The sequence below is a fragment of the Ruditapes philippinarum genome, unplaced genomic scaffold (assembly GCF_026571515.1).
Source record: "Ruditapes philippinarum isolate M1 unplaced genomic scaffold, ASM2657151v2 ctg1331_1_1_1_1, whole genome shotgun sequence".
In the NCBI taxonomy this organism is placed as follows: Eukaryota; Metazoa; Mollusca; class Bivalvia; order Venerida; family Veneridae; genus Ruditapes; species Ruditapes philippinarum.
In genome coordinates, this window is record NW_026866104.1 from 42,468 (window position 1) to 63,513 (window position 21,046).

The 21,046-nt window shown below is 33.4% G+C and overlaps 1 protein-coding gene across 1 annotated transcript; it reads left to right on the forward strand.

Annotated features, from left to right (window-relative positions):
- The first annotated feature begins 333 nt into the window (after positions 1–333).
- Positions 334–20,027, forward strand: LOC132731341 (trichohyalin-like). Its single transcript, XM_060717508.1, has 8 exons — positions 334–658; positions 3,045–3,103; positions 4,068–4,148; positions 8,553–8,626; positions 9,266–9,349; positions 14,719–14,792; positions 17,564–17,622; positions 19,277–20,027. Exons 1-8 carry the CDS (start codon positions 381–383, stop codon positions 19,549–19,551), a joined length of 984 nt encoding a protein of 327 aa, XP_060573491.1. The 5' UTR covers positions 334–380; the 3' UTR covers positions 19,552–20,027.
- Positions 20,028–21,046: the final 1,019 nt, after the last annotated feature.

Sequence of the window (21,046 nt, forward strand, 5' to 3'; positions counted from 1 at the left end):
TCTGGAGTTCGAATCCCAATTATTTAAATTGTTTAAGCCAAATAAACATTGAATTGAATATCAGTGTGCAATTAGCCTTCTATAGCCAATTTACTACATTTATAACACTGGAAACAGCATTGGTGGCACTATACAAAAGCAAATTGGTTTATAATCTCACAACCTTCATCTTTCTGACATTTTGAGATCCAAACAAATTCAGCACCTTCTGTGCTTTGATTTAACATGTTATAACTCAGATTTTCATCGTGTGTTGTATTTAGTATCCCAAAGCCTGTAACTTTTGGCCGTGTAATATCTTTAAAAAATTTCATTTAGTAAAATTTTCATGCACCGTTTTATTGTTTCCCTTCGAAACTGAAAGTAGGAAATTTCCGAAAATGAGTAAAACTTTTACTTCTAGACCAGGATTGACAAATTCTCGGGGCAGAGGAAGGGGTGGTCAGACCAGACAAGTAGAAGCAGTGAACGCGAACAGACTAGACCGTCCGATTAATGGTATGGAGCCGAGAACTGGGGCAAGGGTTGGGCAACCTCGCCTTCAAGCTCAGCCGCCACTTGCTGGTAGAGCGGCAGGCAGAATGGCGGATGAAAGACAGACAGAATTACAGCCAAATGATGAAAATGGAGGACCTGATATAGAACGTAGAATGACATAGTATGAGCATCATAATTGATTAAAATTAAAGCAGCATGCCTCCAGATTCATGCTAATTTTGATTTCGAGACGTTTCGGCCCCAAGACATATCGGCCCCAAATTGCCCAAGACATTTCGGCCCCAGACGTTTCGGCCCTTTACCAAATCGGCCCCAGAATAAGTACTGTGATTTAAACCGGTATATTTATAGCATTTCGATAAATAAATGAATCAATTGATATTTATATATATATTTTTAATCATTTTGTATAAGAATTAGGTTATAATAGTAGGGAAGGAATAGAAGGGGGAAAGTAATCAATTCAATGCCACCTGTGACACATCTTGAATGTCACTGCATGCTGTCTCCCATGCACAACGTTATTGCACTCAATGTACAGATCGGACTTTTCTGTCTGTTTATGAGTCACAATTTTTAACACTTAGAAATCCGATTGTAAGTATTAAATCACAGTTAATATCCAGTAAATAATTTATCTAATTTAATTCTATAAATAATGAAATTATTCCAACAATTATACGCACAAACACTTTATTTTCAAATCTTATATAACTTTTCTATAGATAGCAGGTACATAGCATTTATAATTTGGTTTCAGTGTTTTAATCACTTTTTATAACATCTACATGTAGCATCTATCATTATCTAATAACAATAATAATTAAAAATATTATCAGGAGATTATAGTAAACCGTTTTTTAAATCTTTCTCTGATATTACTTACCGCCAATTAGTATAAAGCTATAACCAGTTAATTAGTTACACTGGTTACACCTTTAAAAACATTAATGTATATCTAAATGGTTCAAGAGATCAAAAGATAATAACTAATTATTTAAATAATTAAAGTGTCATAATTGCTTAATTGTAATTAAATTAATTGGTGTTTATCAATCAAGCAATGTACTATAGTAGGGCCGAAACGTCTCGCGGAAAAGGACCAAAACGTCCAGGGGCCGATTTTTCCACTGGGGCCGATTTAGTTTGGGGCCGAAACGTCCTGTTTGCCTAATTTTCATGAAAATTTTGAAAATGTATTTCAAACTTTCAAAGTGAACAAATAAAGTAATTTACACATTGCAAACGACACTTACAGTCCACGTAAATAGCCCCAAAAGAGGCCAAAATATACAAAAATACCTCTAACTGCGTTAGTCACGCAGAAAAATTATTAGTTAAAGAGACTTCAGCGAACAGGTTTTATAGTACTGCTAGACCTGTTCCTTTACTGTCGCACAACGTCAAAATAAAAGCGACAATTAAAGTTATGGCAGCCAGAACTATAAAATTATAGTGATTGATACTGGAATATCCGTAAATGACATGTAAATAATTATTTAGGGATATTGAATCTTTTTACTTTTCATATTAATACATTGGTCTAATGATTGAATTTCTTGAAATATTTTGGCTCATCTGGAGGCGTGCAGCTTTAAAGTTAAAATTTTAATATATTTCATAATTAATTTCTGGACAGTTACATGTTCTATGTTTAGGCAGTAGCGGATTTTATGGTATAGCGGATAACATGGTAGTAACAATGCTCCTGTCCATCAAATATGCCATTTTCAAAAAAATACAATTATACCATCAAAAAGAGTGATTTCCCACCCTTCGTTAAATTTTTTTTATTTATTTCAAATTGAGGAATAGTCGTTTCTGCGCTACTTCTCTGCAACTACTGATTTGAATTCAATGAAACTTTATGGGAATCATCAATATCAAGAGATGTGCATATCGTCGGCTTGTTCAGGTCAGACACTTTAACTCAGAGTTATGGCCCTTGATTAGTTATGCAGTATGCATATACTGCACTAATTGTTTACGCTCTACTTCTCTGCAACTATACTGGCAGGAATTCAATTAAACTTTATGGGAACCATTAATACCAAAAGGAGATGTGCATAATTTGTTGCCTTGTTAAGACCAGACCCTTCATTACAGAGTTATGGCCCTTGATTAGTTATGTGGAATGCATATATAGCAATATTGCTATTTCTTTGCAACTGCTGTATTGTATTTTAACAAAACTTTATGGGAACCATCAATACAAAAAGGCAATTTACATGTCATTGGCATGTCCATGCAGACATTACTATTAAACACAGAGTTATGGCTCTGTTATTGCCCTGAATGTTTATCATGTACAAAGAATATTACTGTTCATGCCATGATAAATATAAAATTATATAAATAAAGCCTTATGTCTTCATAATATTCAATGAATTTGCTTGTTTAACATTCAAATACCCCGCAGTCTATCCTTATGGGAATAAGGAAAAATGTTTCTAGTAACAGTGCAATCATGTCTTATATGCACAACATTATCTGCCTTTGCTTTTCTGGAACATGTATATTTCTTATAATCTATTATTTTATTTTAGTCAAGGTGGATACAGTGTGATTGCTCCTAACCAGAGACGAAGAGAACAAATAAATCAAGGTAGGAACATCTTAATCTATTTGATAATTTTAAGTCTCTGGGTGCAATAATGATAGGAACTCCAGTATGACAAGTATATTTTAAGTTACTTGTTACATTCCAGTACCTCAAGTACTTTGATTTTAAAGCAGCAAGTACTTTAAATCATATCCGGGACAGTCCCCTGACTTTCGGGACAGTCTTTGACATCTGGGACATTATGCATGTTCGTCTTCGGTCTTCCTCCGCCATTAATTTAGCTGGAAAGTCCCCATATGTTTACATTATCAAAAAAAAGTACGGTTTTGTATACTTAATCAGGTGCTTTAATTGGCTTAAAAAAATGTAACAAAAGGGCAATCCTAATCGTTTTCTGTACAGAAAATGCTTAGAAAAAATTTTCGCTTTGTCTATACAGTATTGGTGCCATCAAAACAATGAAGTCTGTATACTTAAGCATTATCTGAAGAAAGTAGTGCTAAAATTGAAATAATTGGCCATAAAAGTAGCTAAATGTTAACAACATACTAAATCACTATCACTGTACTGTAAAATGGAAAAGGCAAATTAAGAAGAAAAAAAAATGGTTCAGCTTTGTGGTCAATGAGTAGCTTTTTTGAAACTATAACAGAATACTAAAAATGTAAAATTAAAAATATTATAATTTTTGAGGTTTAATGGACATTTAAAATCTTTCATGTTGAAACATTATTTGATTGCCAAATATATTTGAGCCGTGTCACAACAAAACCAACGTAATAGGTTTGCAACCAGCATGGATCCAGACCAGACTGGGCATCCGCGCAGTCTCATCAGGATCCATGCTGTTTGCTATCAGTTTCTCTACTTGTTATAGGGTTTGTAAGCGAACTGCATGGATTCTGATCAGACTGTGCGGATGCGCAGGCTTGTCTGGATCCATGCTAGTCGCAAAACCATTATGTTGGTTATATCGTGACGCGGCTCATTTCTTAATTTATCTTAGTTGCTCAAAGGGAGACACAAGCATACCAGCAACATCTGCAGCAAAATACCCCCAGCACTTTCAACTACGTAGGGACAGCAGGTAATCTATGGCTAAGGGAGATATTGATCTTGATCTCTTATCATTTTTTTTTCTATTCTGTTTTTAACAAGTATATCAAGAGTAGGAGAGAACACACGTCAAACAATTCAGGATGGTTTGTAACTGGTTAATTCAAGCATATACTGGTTTTGATCTTTCAAGACCTTCATTATTTTGTTTTTGGTAAAAGTTTCATGTAATAAAAATTATAAGGAAGTGACAGGAAATCTGTGTTGGAGAAAATATCGATTTCAATTAATAATGTGGTACTACAAGGAATTTAAGTCATATATTTTGAAGAGGAAAAAACAATTAAAAAATGACCTAAGGAATGGCAGGTAATTGAATTGAGGAATGGTAACTAAGTCATGGGAATGGTGGTATTAGTAAACAAGTGTAGGAAGGTCTGAGGTAATTAATTGATCAGGAATGACTGATAAAATATTGAACTGTGATACTATGGAACCACGTGTCTAGGAAAATTGGAAGTGACCTTGCATGAAAGACTTTATAGTATAAATGTCGAATTAATAAACAATGTGTATCATGACATTAAGGTAGTCACAACTTTACCAAAGAACATTAATTTTCATTAGAGTAAAAATATGATTATTGTCGGATATCTATTTTAAGTAGTGGTCAGTTGACACAGTTGTTATATTATATTATACTACCCAACAGGAATGCACCCAGTTGCCACTTTAATGTCAGCCATTTTTGTAACCACGTTTTTCATGTATTATATCTTTACCCAATGTAGTAAATTACAGAAGTTGGTTGTGTAAAAAGCTAATTAGAGCTTATGTTGTTTTAAGCTTAGCTTTTTTTCAAAGAAAAAAGATTGAGGTATAATGTTACAGTCATGTCGGCATTCCCATTCAGTTCTCCTCAAAACTTTAACATTGTTCATAACATAAGTTTTGGTGTATTGTCTTCATACTTGGCCACAACAACCCTTGAGACAAAATACTTCTATTAGTAGACTAGACTAAACTTGATCCTCATTCATAAATGACCTTGAAGGTCAAATGTTGGTGGCTCTAGTTGTTATATGTATCAGACTTTATAAATAAATTAGACTTCACTTGACTTCTCACTGCCCACAAATGGATTCTTAGGTGGCTTATATTGATAACAGTAAATATACTTAGGTGCAATTCATTCAGTTAAGTAAAATGGCTACTACAATATTTTAATATGTCCAGAATTAGAGAGTTGCCTTTGAGTATACATTTGTAGGGTCGTCAATTCAACCCAAAATGTTTTGGTCTTGACTATTTCTCAGTTACCAAATATTAATAAAATCTTTAATTGCCAAGAGGGGCCATTGTTTGATGATTTGTTTGAAGTTAAACAGTAAGATTGTGCTGAAAAATTATACTCAAAATTTCACCATGTTTATATAACTATTTCAATTATTATTTTCCAACTTAACAAAATTTGTATTTTAAATAAATTTTAATACTGCATTAATGTTTTAATAAAACAATACATTTTTAAATTGAAACTGGAGTTTATTTCTATACTGGTCGGAGAGATAACTCCGACGCATAGATAACCCCGACACTTGATAAATATAATTTTTATAACTTTGTTTTTCAACAAAAAAGCATATGGTCACCTAGTAGTATAGGAGCAGGACAAAATGTGATGAGTTTTTAGCTCACCTGTCACAAAGTGACAGGGTGAGCTTTTGTGATCGCTTTTCGTCCGGCGTCCGTCCGTCCGTCCGTCGTCCGTCCGTAAACTTTTGCTTTAAATGACATCTCCTCATAAACCACTGAGCCAATTTCATCCAAACTTCACAGGAATGTTCCTTTGGTGGTCACCTTTAAAAATTGTTCAAAGAATTTAATTCCATGCAGAACTCTGGTTGCCATGGCAACCGAAAGAAAAATCTTTAAATATCTTCTTTTAAAGAACCCTAAGAGCTAGAGCTTAGATATTTGGCATGAAACATCTTCTAGTGAGTGTCTACCAAGTTTGTTCAAATAAAAGCCCTGGGGTCAAAATTGGCCCCGCCCCAGGGGGTCATTGATTTTCCCTATATGCATATAGTAAAAACTTAAAAAATCTTCTTTTAAAGAACCCAAAGAGCTAGAGCTAAGATTTTTGGCATGAAACATCTTCTAGTGAGTGTCTACCAAGTTTGTTCAAATAAAAGCCCTGGGGTCAAAATTGGCCCCGCCCCGGGGGGTCATTGATTTTCCCTATATGCATATAGTAAAAACTTAAAAATCTTCTTTTAAAGAACCGTAAGAGCTAGAGCTTAGATGTTTGGCATGAAACATCTTCTAGTGAATGTCTACCAAGTTTGTTCAAATAAAAGCCCTGGGGTCAAAATTGGCCCCGCCCCAGGGGGTCATTGATTTTCCCTATATGCATATAGTAAAAACTTAAAAAATCTTCTTTTAAAGAACCCAAAGAGCTAGAGCTAAAATAATAAGCATGAAACATCTTCTAGTGAGTGTCTACCAAGTTTGTTCAAATAAAAGCCCTGGGGTCAAAATTGGCCCCGCCCCGGGGGGTCATTGATTTTCCCTATATGCATATAGTAAAAACTTAAAAATTCTTCTTTTAAAGAACCATAAGAGCTAGAGCTTAGATATTTGGCATGAAACATCTTCTAGTGAATGTCTACCAAGTTTGTTCAAATAAAAGCCCTTGGGTCAAAATTGACCCCGCCCCAGGGGGTCATAGATTTTCCCTATATGCATATAGTAAAAACTTTAAAAAATCTTCTTTTAAAGAACCCAAAGAGGTAGAGCTAAGATATTTAGCATGAAACATCTTCTAATGAATGTCTACCAAGTTTGTTCAGATAAAAGCCCTGGGGTCAAAATTGGCCCTGCCCCAGGGGGTCATTGATTTTCCCTATATGCATGTAGTAAAAACTTAAACAATCTTCTTTTAAAGAACTCAAAGAGCTAGAGCTAAGATATTTAGCATGAAACATGTTCTAATGGTTGTCTACCAAGTATGTTCAAATAAAAGCCCTTGGGTAAAAATTGGGCCGGGGGTGGGCGGCTGCCTATATACAGGTGAGCGACCTCAGGGCCATCATGGCCCTCTTGTTGTAAGTTGGTAAACTTTTTAATATTTTTCAATTAACCGAAACTTTTTGTTGGTAAAAATTGCTTCAAAACGTTCTTTTTGCTAAATTACAATGAGGTAGTTAGAACTGTATTGACCACAGGCCACTGACTTGGGAAATATTTTTGAGAACTTGTTTTTACATCAACAAAAAATAGATAAAACATTTAAGATGTAAAAATAAATTAATGATGCTGATTTCCTGTCATTTTTTACTTAAAAATTTAAGTGTCGACTTTATCTACTGTTGAGGGGTAAAAAGACCATGTTTTGTATACCTCCTTCAGGACCTTAAAGAAGTACCAATTCTCATTTTCATACATAATTTTTGTAGTGTAATGTAAAGTCTTTGAACTGAACTTTATTTAGGTGGTTCAATATTTAAAATATACAGGAAGATAATTAAGATATTACAAAAAGTATGTGATTTAGTGTCGGAGTTATCTCTCCAACCAGTATTCAAACTTACATTGCACATTATTCAAATACATATTACATATTACATTATTACATATTACAGCGTATATTTCCTGCCAATTAATCCTTAGTTATAATTTTATGTACATTTGGTATGGATTAATAATGGTCTGTAAACTTTGACCCTGAGCCTCCCTCCTGTTTAGGTCAATAGAGAGATTATCTGATTAGTAATCCAGACACAGCTCAAGTTCAAATTACTCCGGGGCTCAGTGCGACATCGAGTCTAATGGCAATTTGTCTACCACTGCTAATTGGAAAATCATGAGGGATTAGAAGTTGGTCATTTGGTAACAATTTGTTTATAAAAATAATTGGTTCCTTATCCATTACAATGGATTAGGTGGATTGACTGCTAAGATAAATCATGACTAAAAACTTGTTTTGAATTTTATTGATGTAAAGAAAGTCATTCAATTTACACAGTGCTCCTTCCCTCCACACCTACCTTCTAAACACTTACTCTTTATTCACACTCGTAGGTGCTAATTTTGGGAACATCAGTTGAAAATGTTGAAAACAAAAAACAGATGAAATCTGAAAATTATGAAGATTTCTCTTTTAAGCCAGCTCAAGTTTTAGGTACATGTACATTTTTATACAAAAAAGTATAAATTAATTAAATTTGTACAAACATGTTCATGCATGTATAATCATTTAAAAATGTTAAGGTTTTGATACATGTATGTGTTTTTTTCTTTACTTTTCCAAATTGTGTTATGTACACTTCCCTGGAAAGGAAAGATTTGTTGCAAAAAAACAACAACAACCATATGAATGACTGCAGTTACGAGTGTTTCATTGATAATTGGTTGTATTATTATATTATAATAGGTGGTGGTCAGGTGACCGAGGGTGCTGCAAGAAGAAGACTGATCCAGGAGAGTCCTTCTAAAACACAGAAACTGGTAATATTTTAACACTTGACCGTGAAAATTCCTTAGAATGGATTTGTCCAATTCCCAAATAAACTCGTTATTACCAAATATGACAATGGTACAGTCCATTGTCATATTTGGTAATAACGAGTTGATTATTTAAGTTAGTCAGGCAGCAATGTCCTGTCGGACTTAATGCACGTGTAGGAAAACACTTTATTCTTGCATATTAAACTGGTTTTCAATTAGTTTTACACATGCTGGCATAGGGGTTGCAAGTTAAGTCACACATACATTGAAATGTGTGTTTTTTTCTTTCTTCTATTTTAAAAGGACCAGTTTGACGTCAGACGTAAATCAGGACAGTTTTGTTTTATGTTTTGTGAATGATTCTAAAGAAAAATTGAGCCGCACCATGACAAAACCAGCATAGTGCGTTTGCGACCAGCATGGATCCAGACCAGCCTGCGCATCCGTGCAGTCTGATCAGGATCCATGCTGTTCGCTTACAAACCCTATTACAAGTAGAGAAACTGATAGCGAACAGCATGAATCCTGACCAGACTGCTTGGATGCGCAGGCTGGTCAGGATCCATGCTGGTGGCAAACCCACTATGTTGGTTTTGTCATGACAGGGCTCAATTGAATCAATATTTGTTTCTATTGAAGCTGCAGAAGGAAGAGAAAAAATCATATTTCAAACAGAAAGAAGAAGAAGAGTTACAGAAAAAAAAAGATGAGCAGAGAAAAAAGGTATTATGTCATGTCCAGTTGAAAATTTTGTAAAAAATATGCCCTGCTTTGTAACTGGAACAATTCATTATGTTGTTTAAAGGCACTCAGCTAATATTTGACATAATGAGATTAGAATTTTTTCTTTCCCCGAGATAAATGTTCCATTTAATGTAGGTCCAGCTAAAAACTTGTGTGCAAAATTTTACATCATTTTTTCACTCTGTTTTTTAAAGAATACCGTAAATTCCTAATAAACGCCCCTCCCCTAATAAAGACCCCCAGGCCTTTTGATAATAAAAACAATATACTCATAAGTGCTGAACTCCATAATTTCATTCAAATCATTCAGAATCCATTTTATTTTATAGTATGAACTTTAAAATCTTAACACTTTTTAATGTTTTGACCAACACTTGCTAACACTAAATGTATTTACAATGATTTTTGGATTTTAAGGAAAAACTGTGTTCTAATAATAGCCCCCCTTTTGGAAAATGTTTAGCCCCTGGGGGCGTTTAATAGGAATTTTACAATAATTATTCTTATTGTGAAAAATGACCAGAAATTGTAAAGCGTTGCAATGCTTTTTGCTCTAATCAGGCTGATAGCACAAATATATATGATTTTTAATTTATTTCAGTGTATAATTCTTAATTATATTTTGCATATCTTTCTATTTCCCTAGCTGATCTTTGTAAGAAATTCAAAGCTTATGTTTTTAGTAGAGTTCCTTTAAGGGAAAAAGAAATAGCTCAGTCAACCTTGATTTTGCAATTATAATAATCAAGTAATTTTTGTAGTTTCCAAGGGATCCCTTCTTTTCCAGATCTTTCTACCAGCCAAATAGAGCCTGGTCAACTTTGTTTCGATACTAAGGGCAATTTAGGCTGGTTACTTTTGGTTCAGTTCACAAATCTATAATGCTATGAAATGTATAAAATGAGCCGGGTCACGACAAAACCAACATAATGGGCTTGCGACCAGCATGGATCCAGACCAGCCTGCGCATCCGCGCTGTCTGATCAGGATCCATGCTGTTCGCTATCAGTTTCTCTACTTGTTATAGGGTTTGTAAGCGAAAAGCATGGATCCTGATGAGACTGCGCGGAGGCGCAGGCTGGTCTGGATCCATGCTGGTTGCAAACCCATTATGTTGGTTTTGTCATGACACGGCTCAAATGATATTTCATGGGCATCATGTACTACACAACTATAGCAAAAATTCACTGTCAATGTTATTGCTAAACTTTAAATGGCTCATGGACTTGCCAAAGTCTAGTATTATAAAATTTTGTTCTTTTTTTAAGCCCCGCCATGTAATGGCTGGGGCATATAGTTTTACCCTGTTTGGTCCTTCCATCAGTCTGTCATTCCGTCATCATCAATTTCTGTTCATTATCTTAGTAACAGTTGCACACATTCAACTCATATGGATATGTCATGAGAAATTATACAGGTCAAGTTCGAATTTGGTAATGGTTCGATGATTTTTGGCAAAGTTATGCCCCTTTTACTTTGAAAATAATATGAAATTTTCAGTTTCCGTTCATCATCTCCCAAACGGTACAACTGGGGGCGTTAATTAGAAGCACATTTGCATAAAATGAAAATTAATTTATGTTTAAAAATTATCTAAAAGTTTTCGACTATTTTCGTCCTATAAACCCCTTGTTCACGTACGATAAATAAGCAGCACAAAATTATTGTAGACATTAAGGTAGTCTGCTGACCGAGATAAACTTGTCAAGTAAATAGTTACCGGATATTGATTTTTCTTTTAGTTTAATGGTAATTGACATTTTTTGTGTTTTTTTTTCACAGTTTGTTTAACTAGTTACATGTACGTGACTTTTATATTCATACGTCTTTCATGACATTAATAATCAATGACATTCACGTATTTACTTGTGCTACAAAACGTGATATATTTCCATGCATTTGAACTCCAAGCAGCAATAAAATCACAGTTAGGTTAAAAAAAAAAATCCTGATAAAAAATCATTATCATTTTATCATAAGCAATAGATGAAATACGTAGTTTAATGGTAATTGACATTTTCTATGGGTTTTTTTTCCACAGTTTGATTCACTAGTTACGTGACTTATATATTCGTACGTCATTAATGACATTTAATAATCAATGACATTCAGCTTTTCATAAGAAAAAATAAAGACTTTGGTTTTGTTTAGATTTTCTTTACACATTTTATAAAAGGTATACATGTTTAATGGATGGAAAATACATAGAAGATATTGAATGAGTGTAGATTCAATACTGAATTTATTGAACAAGTCCTGCATGAGGCAGCATATTTCAATGGCTGCTTTTTTTGCACTTTCATCATGAAATACTCTTTGCTTATGAGACGGTTGTTGTTCTATAGATAGTTAGAGTTTAAGAGGAGCAGTGGCCCAGGGATCCTGGGTTTGAGCCCCTCTGGGATTACAGCATGTTTCCTCATATGACACCTGTATTAGTCGCCAAAAATCAAAATTGGAGATCAGAGAATGCAGTTGAATCAGTCTGTCCATACTAATAGATTTCATCTGTTTCCACATGATAGAAAATGTTCTTTTGCCCTTAAAATATTCTTTTGCCCCTTTATGTGTCAGCCTAGTGACAGGGTGGGCTTTTGTGATTGCTTTTCGTCTGGCGTCGGCCGTCCGTAAACTTTTACTTTAAATAACATCTCCTCATAAACCGCTGAGCCAATTTCATCCAAACTCCGCAGGAATGTTCCTTTGGTGGTAACCTTTAAAAATTGTTCAAAGAATTTAATTCCATGCAGAACTCTGGTTGCCATGGCAACTGATAGAAAAAACTTAAAATATCTTCTTTTAAAAAACCCAAAGAGGTAGAGCTTAGATATTTGGCATAAAACATCTTCTTGTGAGTGTCTATCAAGTTTGTTCAAATAAAAGCCCTGGAGTCAAAATTGGCCCCGCTCCGGGGGGTCATTGATTTTTCCCTATATGCATATATTAAAAACTTATAAAATCTTCTTTTAAAGAACCCAAAGAGCTAGAGCTAAGATATTTAGCATGAAACATCTTCTAATACCGGTAGGTGTCTATCAAGTTTGTTCAAATAAAAGCCCTAAAGGGTCAAAATTGGCCCCACCCCAGGGGTCATTGCTTTTCCCTACATGCATATAGTAAAAACTTAAAAAATCTTCTTTTAAAGAACCCAAAGAGCTAGAGCTAAGATATTTAGCATGAACCATGTTCTAATGGGTGTCTACAAAATTTGTTTAAATAAGAGCCCTGGGGTCAAAATTTGCCCCGCCCCGGGGGTCATTATTTTCCCTATATGCATATAGTAAAAACTTATAAAATCTTCTTTTAAAGAACCCAAAGAGCTAGAGCTAAAATATTTAGCATGAAACATCTTCTAATAGGTGTCTATCAAGTTTGTTCAAATAAAAGCCCTGGGGTCAAAATTGGCCCGGCCCCAGGGGGTCATTGATTTTCCCTATATGCATATAGTAAAAACTTTTAAAATCTTCTTTTCAAGAACCCAAAGAGCTAAAGCTAAGATATTTAGCATGAAACTTGTTCTAATGAGTGTTTACCAAGTTTGTTTAAATAAAAGCCCTAGGGTCAAAATTGGCCCCGCCCCGGGGGTCATTGATTTTCCCTATATGCATATTGTAAAAACTTATAAAATCTTCTTTTAAAGAACCCAAAGAGCTATAACTAAGATATTTAGCATGAAACATCTTCTAATAGGGGTCTATCAAGTTTGTTCAAATAAAAGCCCTTGGGTCAAAATTGGCCCTGCCCAAGGGGGTCATTGATTTTCCCTATATGTATATAGTAAAAACTTATAAAATCTTCTTTTAAAGAACCCAAAGAGCTAGAGCTAAGATCTTTAGCATGAACCATGTTCTAATGGGTGTCTACCAAATTTGTTCAAATTAGAGCCCTGGGTCAAAATTTGCCCTGCTCCAGAGGTCATTGATTTTCCATATATGTGTAAAGCAAAAACTTTAAATTAAAAATTCTTCGAAAAAAAAACAAATAGCTAGAGTTTAGATACTAAGCATGAAACATCTTCTAGTGAGTGTCTACAAAGTTTTTTTCAAATAAAAGCCCTTGGTCAAAATTGGCCCTGCCCCGGGGGGTCATTGATTTTATTTATGTGTAAAGCAAAAATTTATAAAATCTTCTTTGAAAAAACCAAAATAGCTAGAGTTAAGATATTTAGCATGAAACATCTTCCAGTTAGTGTGTTCAAAGTTTGTTATATGAAGCGTTAGGGTCAAAATTGGCCCTGTCCCGGGTGACATTGATTTTCCTTATATGTGTTCATATTCTTTGTTCTATATAGTAAATTAGTCACATTTGAGGCTTAATTCTCAATACCACTGTTCTGGATGAATTACATGCTGTCATCAACATAATCTAAGTCAAATAAGGCCCAAAATATAATATGTTAGCCATCTACTTTTCAGAAATCTTCATTCTGTTTTTACACTGTTTAAATTCACCACTGAAAACTCCTGACTGCTGGTGGGTAGTACAGATACAACCCTTTCGCTACTTACCTTCCGCCAACAAATGATTTCCTGGAAAATACACAAAAAATAACTTTTAAAGTCATCCTGTAACACACAAAAACTACACACATGAAATAAATACACTTTAATTATGACCAATCAGACCAGAGAGAACTTAAATTGCAAACTCAACAAAGAAATTGGTATTGTGATACTTTCCTGCCACTAGTTATTATATGTAAAACAATTATTAAACTCTTGTTTTGCAGTCAAATGCAACATTAGCTTTCAATAGTCAATAGGTGGAAGATGTTTTTAACAAAATTAAAGAAATAAGACCAAACATATATCAGTAATAACAAAATCATTTGCCAGAAAATTATTTTATTTTCCAGGAATTTGCAATGAGTTGTTTAAAATGACATTATGATCATTTTCATTGTAAAGTAAATAAGCTGAATTGACTATATATTTCAAAAGACTGACTTTCAGAATTGTGATCGATTTAACAGTTAATATTGGAAAATATTTACAATGAAATAAAAATCTGCCTAAATAATAACTGTGTTCATTCATAAATTGAATATTACAGGTCAATTACAATAGATATTTACATTATGGGCCATGTGAGTTATTTGATGTCCAATCTAAGTAATTTATAAAACTGAAAGGAATTATGGCAAAATGTAAACTTGTTTTGATATTCACATGTTTACTACTAATGTACCTTTAAAATGGATGGGCATAATGTCAATTTAACTGTTGAAAACAATTTTATCATTATGGTTTCCAGTGACAAATAGTTTATATATTATTACATTCTAAAATGCACTCCTTTGCTTTTCCTTCTGAAAATACATGTATACACAAATTTTATGTATATTTCAGGCATTGCAGAATGAGAGAAGAAAGAAAGAAGAAGATGAGGCTGCTGACCACAGATGGGATAATCAGAGAAAGGTGTAAGTTAACAAAATGATTGATTAATCAGAGAAAAGTGTAAGTTTTTTTTTTTTCAGGCCCCAACTGGGTAACCCCATTTATTTCAAATAAAAGTGTAAGTTAACAAAACAATTGAATACTCAGAGAAAAGTGTAAGTTAACAAAGTGATTGATTAATCTGAGAAAAGTGTAAGTTGAGAAAGAGAAAAATGTAAGTTAACAAAACGATTGAATAATCAGAGAAAAGTGTAAGTTAACAAAGTGATAGAATAATTAGAGAAAAGTGTAAGTTAACAAAATGATAAAATAATCAGAGAAAAATATTAGTTAACAAAATGATTGAATAATCAGAGAAAAGTGTAAGTTAATGAAATGATTGAATAATCAGAGAAAAGTGTGAGTTAACAAAATGATTGAATAATCAGAGAAAAGTGTAAGTTAACAAAATGATAGAATAATCAGAGAAAAGTGTAAGTTAACAAAATGATTGAATAATCAGAGAAAAGTGTAAGTTAACAAAATGATTGAATAATCAGAGAAAAGTGTAAGTTAACAAAATGATTGAATAATCAGAGAAAAGTGTAAGTTAACAAACTGATTGGATAATCAGAGAAAAGTGTAAGTTAACAAAATAATTGAATAATCAGAGAAAAGTGTAAGTTAACAAAATAATTGAATCACAGGCACTAGATACAATTAATTTACCTCTATATGCTCATAATTCTATACATAAAGAATCTTTATATGTAGTATTATGAGCATATAGAGGTAAATTAATTGTGTTTAGTGCCTGTGGATTGAATAGTCAGAGAAAAGTGTAAGTTAACAAAATGATTGAATAATCAGAGAAAAGTGTAAGATAACAAAATGATTGGATAATCAGAGAAAAATGTAAGTTAACAAAATGATTGGATAATCAGAGAAAAGTGTAAGTTCACAAGAGGTAAATTAATTGTGTCTAGTGCCTGAGGATTGAATAATCAGAGAAAAGTGTAAGTTAACAAAATGATTGAATAATCAGAGAAAAGTGTTAGTTAACAAAATGATAGAATATTCAGAGAAAAGTGTAAGTTAAGAAAATGATTGGATGATCAGAGAAAAGTGTAAGTTAACAAAATAATTGAATCACAGGCACTAGACACAATTAATTTACCTCTATATGCTCATAATTCTATATATAAAGAATCTTTATATGTAGTATTATGAGCACATAGAGGTAAATTCATTGTGTCTAGTGCCTGTGGATTGAATAATCAGAGAAAAGTGTAAGTTAACAAAATGATTGAATAATCAGAGAAAAGTGTAAGTTAACAAAATGATAGAATATTCAGAGAAAAGTGTAAGTTAACAAAATGATTGAATAATCAGAGAAAAGTTTAAGCTAAAATTATAGAAAAAGTGTAAACTAACTAAATGATTGAATATTCAGAGAAAATTGTAAGTTAACAAAATGATTGAATAATCAGAGAATGGTATAAGCTTAGTTACAATCATAGAAAAGTGTAAACTAACAAAGTGATTGAATAATCAGAGAAATGTGTGAGTTAAAAAAAATAATAAAATAACGATAGGAAAGTGTATGTAAATAACATGATTAATTAAGAGTATGAAAGTGTTAGATGTTGCCATGATTTGATAACAAGAGGAAAGTGCGACTTAACAACATGATCTGATAAGCAAATGAGAGTTTAAGTTAACAAATGTTAAATCAGAGATAAGTGTAAGTTAAAATGATAGAATAATCAGACAAAAAGAGTAGTTTTCAAAATGATTATACATGTATTTAATTGAATCAAAAACAAGTTTAAGTTTTAATTAATAAATTGTTCGGTTAGTATACAACATCAGCTTAAGAATCATGTACTTCTGTCAAACATATATTGATATAGCAAAGAATAAATAAATCAATAACAGCATCTTAAATCATTGTATTGAGCCTAAGCTGCATTTTCAAACGGAATTTTAGTTCATGCTTTAAATGGAACAAATTGTTTTTATATCTTGGTTCATACATTGCATGGAACAATTTTTTTAATTTTTATGCCTCCACAAAGTGGGGTGCATATAGCGTTGCACTTGTCCATACGTCTGTCCATACGTCCCAAAATCTTGTGAACGCAACTCCTCTTAAACCTGATGGTAGATTTTGCATAAACTTCCAGGGATGAACAACCTTAATGTGTAGATGGTAGTAAAGAAAGGAATTTTTGCTGCGACCAAATTTAACAGAATTATGGCCCTTTGTTGATTTTTTCACTATATACTATGTAGAAATTTTGTGAAAGCAACTCCTCTTAAACCGGATGGCAGATTTTGCTTAAACTTCCGGGGATGAACAACCTTAATGTGCAGATGGTAGTTAAGGAAGGAATTTTTGCTGCGACCAAATATAACAGAATTATGGCCCTTTGTTGATTTTTTTCATTGTATACCATATAGAAATTTTGTGAACGCAACTCCTTTTAAACTGGATGGCAGATTTTGCTCAAACTTCAAGGGATGAACAACCTTAATGTGTAGATGGTAGAAAAGGAAGGAAGTTTTGCTGCGACCAAATTTAACAGAATTATGGCCCTTTGTTGATTTTTTCACTATATACCATATAAATGTTGATAGTGGGGGCATCCGTGTCCTTTGGACACAGTTCTAGTTTATCTATGCAATGGTTCATATTTTACCAATGAATAGGCTTTTGAAATAGATTATCATTTGAGAATTTCACAAAGATGGAGATTATTTGAGTTTTATTCTGTTTACATACTTGTATGATTTTCATTAATATTTATTGTAGGGCAAATGATGCTTTCCTGAGAAGATTTGAAAACAAGAGTAAAAAACTTGCTGGTGCAGGTGATTATTTCTTTTTTTTCCAATATTGAACCATTTACCTACAGAATTTCTAAAATTGATTTGTCCTAGTTTGAATTTGGAATTCAGTGTTAAAAGTTGCATGCCTCCAGATCAGCCAAAATATTTAAAAAATTAAAAAAATCAAACATTAGAAAAATGTAATATGAATTTAAGAAAACTTAAAGATTTAATTAATGATTTGCATGATATAGTAATTAATGATTGCTTTTGCAGTATTAATCACCATTAATTTTCTACTGTGTTTACTGTAACTCATGCAGGTTTGGTTAATTTTTGCATATTTTGACACCTTTCTGATAATTTACGCAGACTGTAAGCACTGTTTGCAATGCTTAAATTACTGTCATTGTTTGCATTGTTTGCTTCACAATATTTTACTTTTAAATATATTTTCAAAACTTTCATGAAAATTATCATGGATTTGGAGGCATTTCAATGTAAAAAAATAAATATTAAGCTACCATCACATGGTGTCTATACCATGTGACATTTCATGATCTGCATGGGGTAAAATGTGGAGGTTTGCCTGCCTCTATTCTTTTGGTAGAGGCAAATCACATGGTTCAAGCAGGTTAAGTGTTAAAGGGACTCCACTGAGGGTTTTTTGACATGATTGAACTGGTAATATTTTTTCAAAATTATTGTTCCATTTGATGTATGTCTAGACCAATAAGTTGTGTGCAAAATTTCAGATCATTTGCTCACTCTGTTTTTTCCAAAACAACTGTTATAATTGTGAAATATGACCCAAAATTTTATAGTGCTGCAGCGCATTCCACACAAATCGGGTTGTGAATAGCACAAAAATATGATTTTCAATTTACATCTGTGTATATTTCTTATAATTATATTTTGAATGTCTTTAAATTTAAAGTTTCTCAGCTGACCAATGTAAGTTTTTACCTTTTGGACCTCAGTGGAGTTCCTTTAAGATATTTAATCAATTCAAATTATTTATTAAGAAAATGTGCTGTTTCTATCCAGTACTGAGACAAGTGGAGGGTGCTGCCCCTTGGACAGCCCTTGCTGAATATTGCTTATCATGCTGTGAACTAAAATGGAGATGGCAATTGAAGCTAAAAAAATCGTCTTTTTATATAATATCTGATTTTATGCCTATAAGGCAGTTTTTTTATGATTTTGGTAAGTATTGTGTAGGAGTGCATTAATAAGTTAGCCAGGTATTCATGATTTCCTGGTTACAAAGCTTATGATTGCATATATAAACAACTTCATAAATGATAAAAAATTTTCTTTTCTGCTCATATAAGTTTGAATATAGAAATCAATATTCTTCATCAGGGTATACTTGTTTACAGGAAAAGAATGGTTTTACTCATCAATCTTATGTAAGTGACTTTATAATTGAGCCGCACCATGACAAAATCAACATAGTGTGTTTGCGACCAGCATGGATCCAGACCAGCCTGCGCATCCACACAGTCTGATCAGGATCCATGCTGTTGACTATCAGTTTCTGTACTTGTTATAGGGTTTGTAAGCGAACAGCATGGATCCTGATCAAACTGCGCAGATGCGCAGACTTGTCTTGATCCATGCTGGTCGCAAACCCATTATGTTGCTTTTGTCATGACGTGGCTCATATATGATTTAACTTTGCATGTATTTTAAGTCACACAATCAACAAGCAGACAACCTACACAGAGCACATCAACACCAGTGAATTCAGAAAGACTCCAACCAACAGGTGCTGCAAGAAGTGAAGTATCGGTTGATATAGAAACCAGTTCGTTTGAAGACCCACACGATGGACTCGGTCAAATGGAATCGCAAAGGTTGAGGCAGCTGGCAGGAATATTTCCACAGTATTCAGAATCCGAACTTTTGGAAATATTAAAACAGGTTGAATTCTCATTAGATTCAGCCGTGGCTATTTTACAAGACTGATCGCCAACGGAGATGTTGATATATACATGTAATTGTTAAAATAGAAACTGTGATAATCGTTACTTATCTGAAATGTCATGTACTAAATTTGTTTAAAGCTAATTCTAAAGTTTATAGTGCCTTGTAATGCACTTTTAGGAAATTGTTTTATAGATATGTATGTATTCTACAGGCTTGACAAACAAAATGACAATGTGTGATATACTTATTGTATGCATTGGTAGCTTGTAGGTTCAAAGTTCTTCCTATTTCTTATATTATTATGTTCTCCACAGGCTTGAAAAACAATATGCCTTATATGGAAGTTTGTGATATACAGTCTGGGTTATTTCCCGTATATAAAGTCTGCATAAGAAACCCGTAGGTTCAAACTCCTGTCTAATGTTATATAATTATGTACCCCACAGGCTTGAAAAATCAATAGGATAGCCATTTATTTATGGTCTCCGCCGGAAACAGTTTTGTAAGATGCATTTTACCTTTGCAAAGTTATTTAAATTATGTTCATAACAGGCTGATGGATTCAATAGTGTGAGCTTCATTTCTTGAACACTACATGTTGAATCCTTCAATTGTTATTCTTAGTCAAACACTCTTCACTTGAATCCCTCAACTGCAATTCTTTGTCAAAGACTACATTGGAACCTCTTGACTGTAATTCTTAGTCACAGACTCTACACTTGAACCCCTCACCTGTATTTCTTAGTCATAAACTATACACTTAAATCCCTCTACGGTAATACTTAGTCAAAGACTCTATACCTAAACTCTGAGTCTAGACGCTACACTTAAATCTCTCAATGGTAATTCTTAGTCAAAGACCATACTTAAAGTCAGGACGCTACTTTTGCATATTTTTACCATGAATATTGAAAAATCAGTCCTAAATTGCAAATAACATGTAAATTATTACTTGAATTTTTAACTCACCTGTCACAAAGTGACAGGGTGAGCTTTTGTGATCGCTTTTCGTCCGTCTGTTTGTCCCTCCGTCAACTTTTACTTTAAAAGCCAACTCCTTATTAACCACTTAGCCAATTTCATCCAAACTTCACAGGAATGTTCCTTTGTTAGTCAGCCAATTTCATCCAAACTTCACAGGAATGTTCCTTTGGTAGTCACCTTTAACAGTTGTTCAAAGAATTTTATTCCATGCAGAACTCTGGTTGCCATGGCAACTGAAAGAAAAAACTTTAAATATCTTCTTTTAAAAAACCCAAAGAGCTAGAGCTTAGATATTTGACATGAAACATCTTCTAGTGAGTGTCTACCAAGTTTGTTCAAATGAAAGCCCTGGGGTCAAAATTGGCCCCGCCCTAGGGGGTCAATGATTTTCCCTATATGCACATAGTTAAAACTTAAAAGATCTTCTTTTAAAGAACCCAAAGCGCTAGAGCCAAGATATTTTGCATGAAACATCTTGTAATGAGTGTCTTCCAAGTTTGTTCAAATAAAAGCCCCGGGTCAAAATTTGCCCTGCCCCAGGGGGTCATTG

Coding starts and splice junctions, on each gene's coding strand:
- LOC132731341 (XM_060717508.1), top strand. CDS start 381: ATGAGTAAAACTTTTACTTCTAGACCAGGATTGACAAATTCTCGGGGC. Junction 659..3,044: donor ATAGAACGTAGAATGACATA/GTATGAGCATCA, acceptor ATTTTATTTTAG/TCAAGGTGGATACAGTGTGA. Junction 17,623..19,276: donor TAAAAAACTTGCTGGTGCAG/GTGATTATTTCT, acceptor ATGTATTTTAAG/TCACACAATCAACAAGCAGA.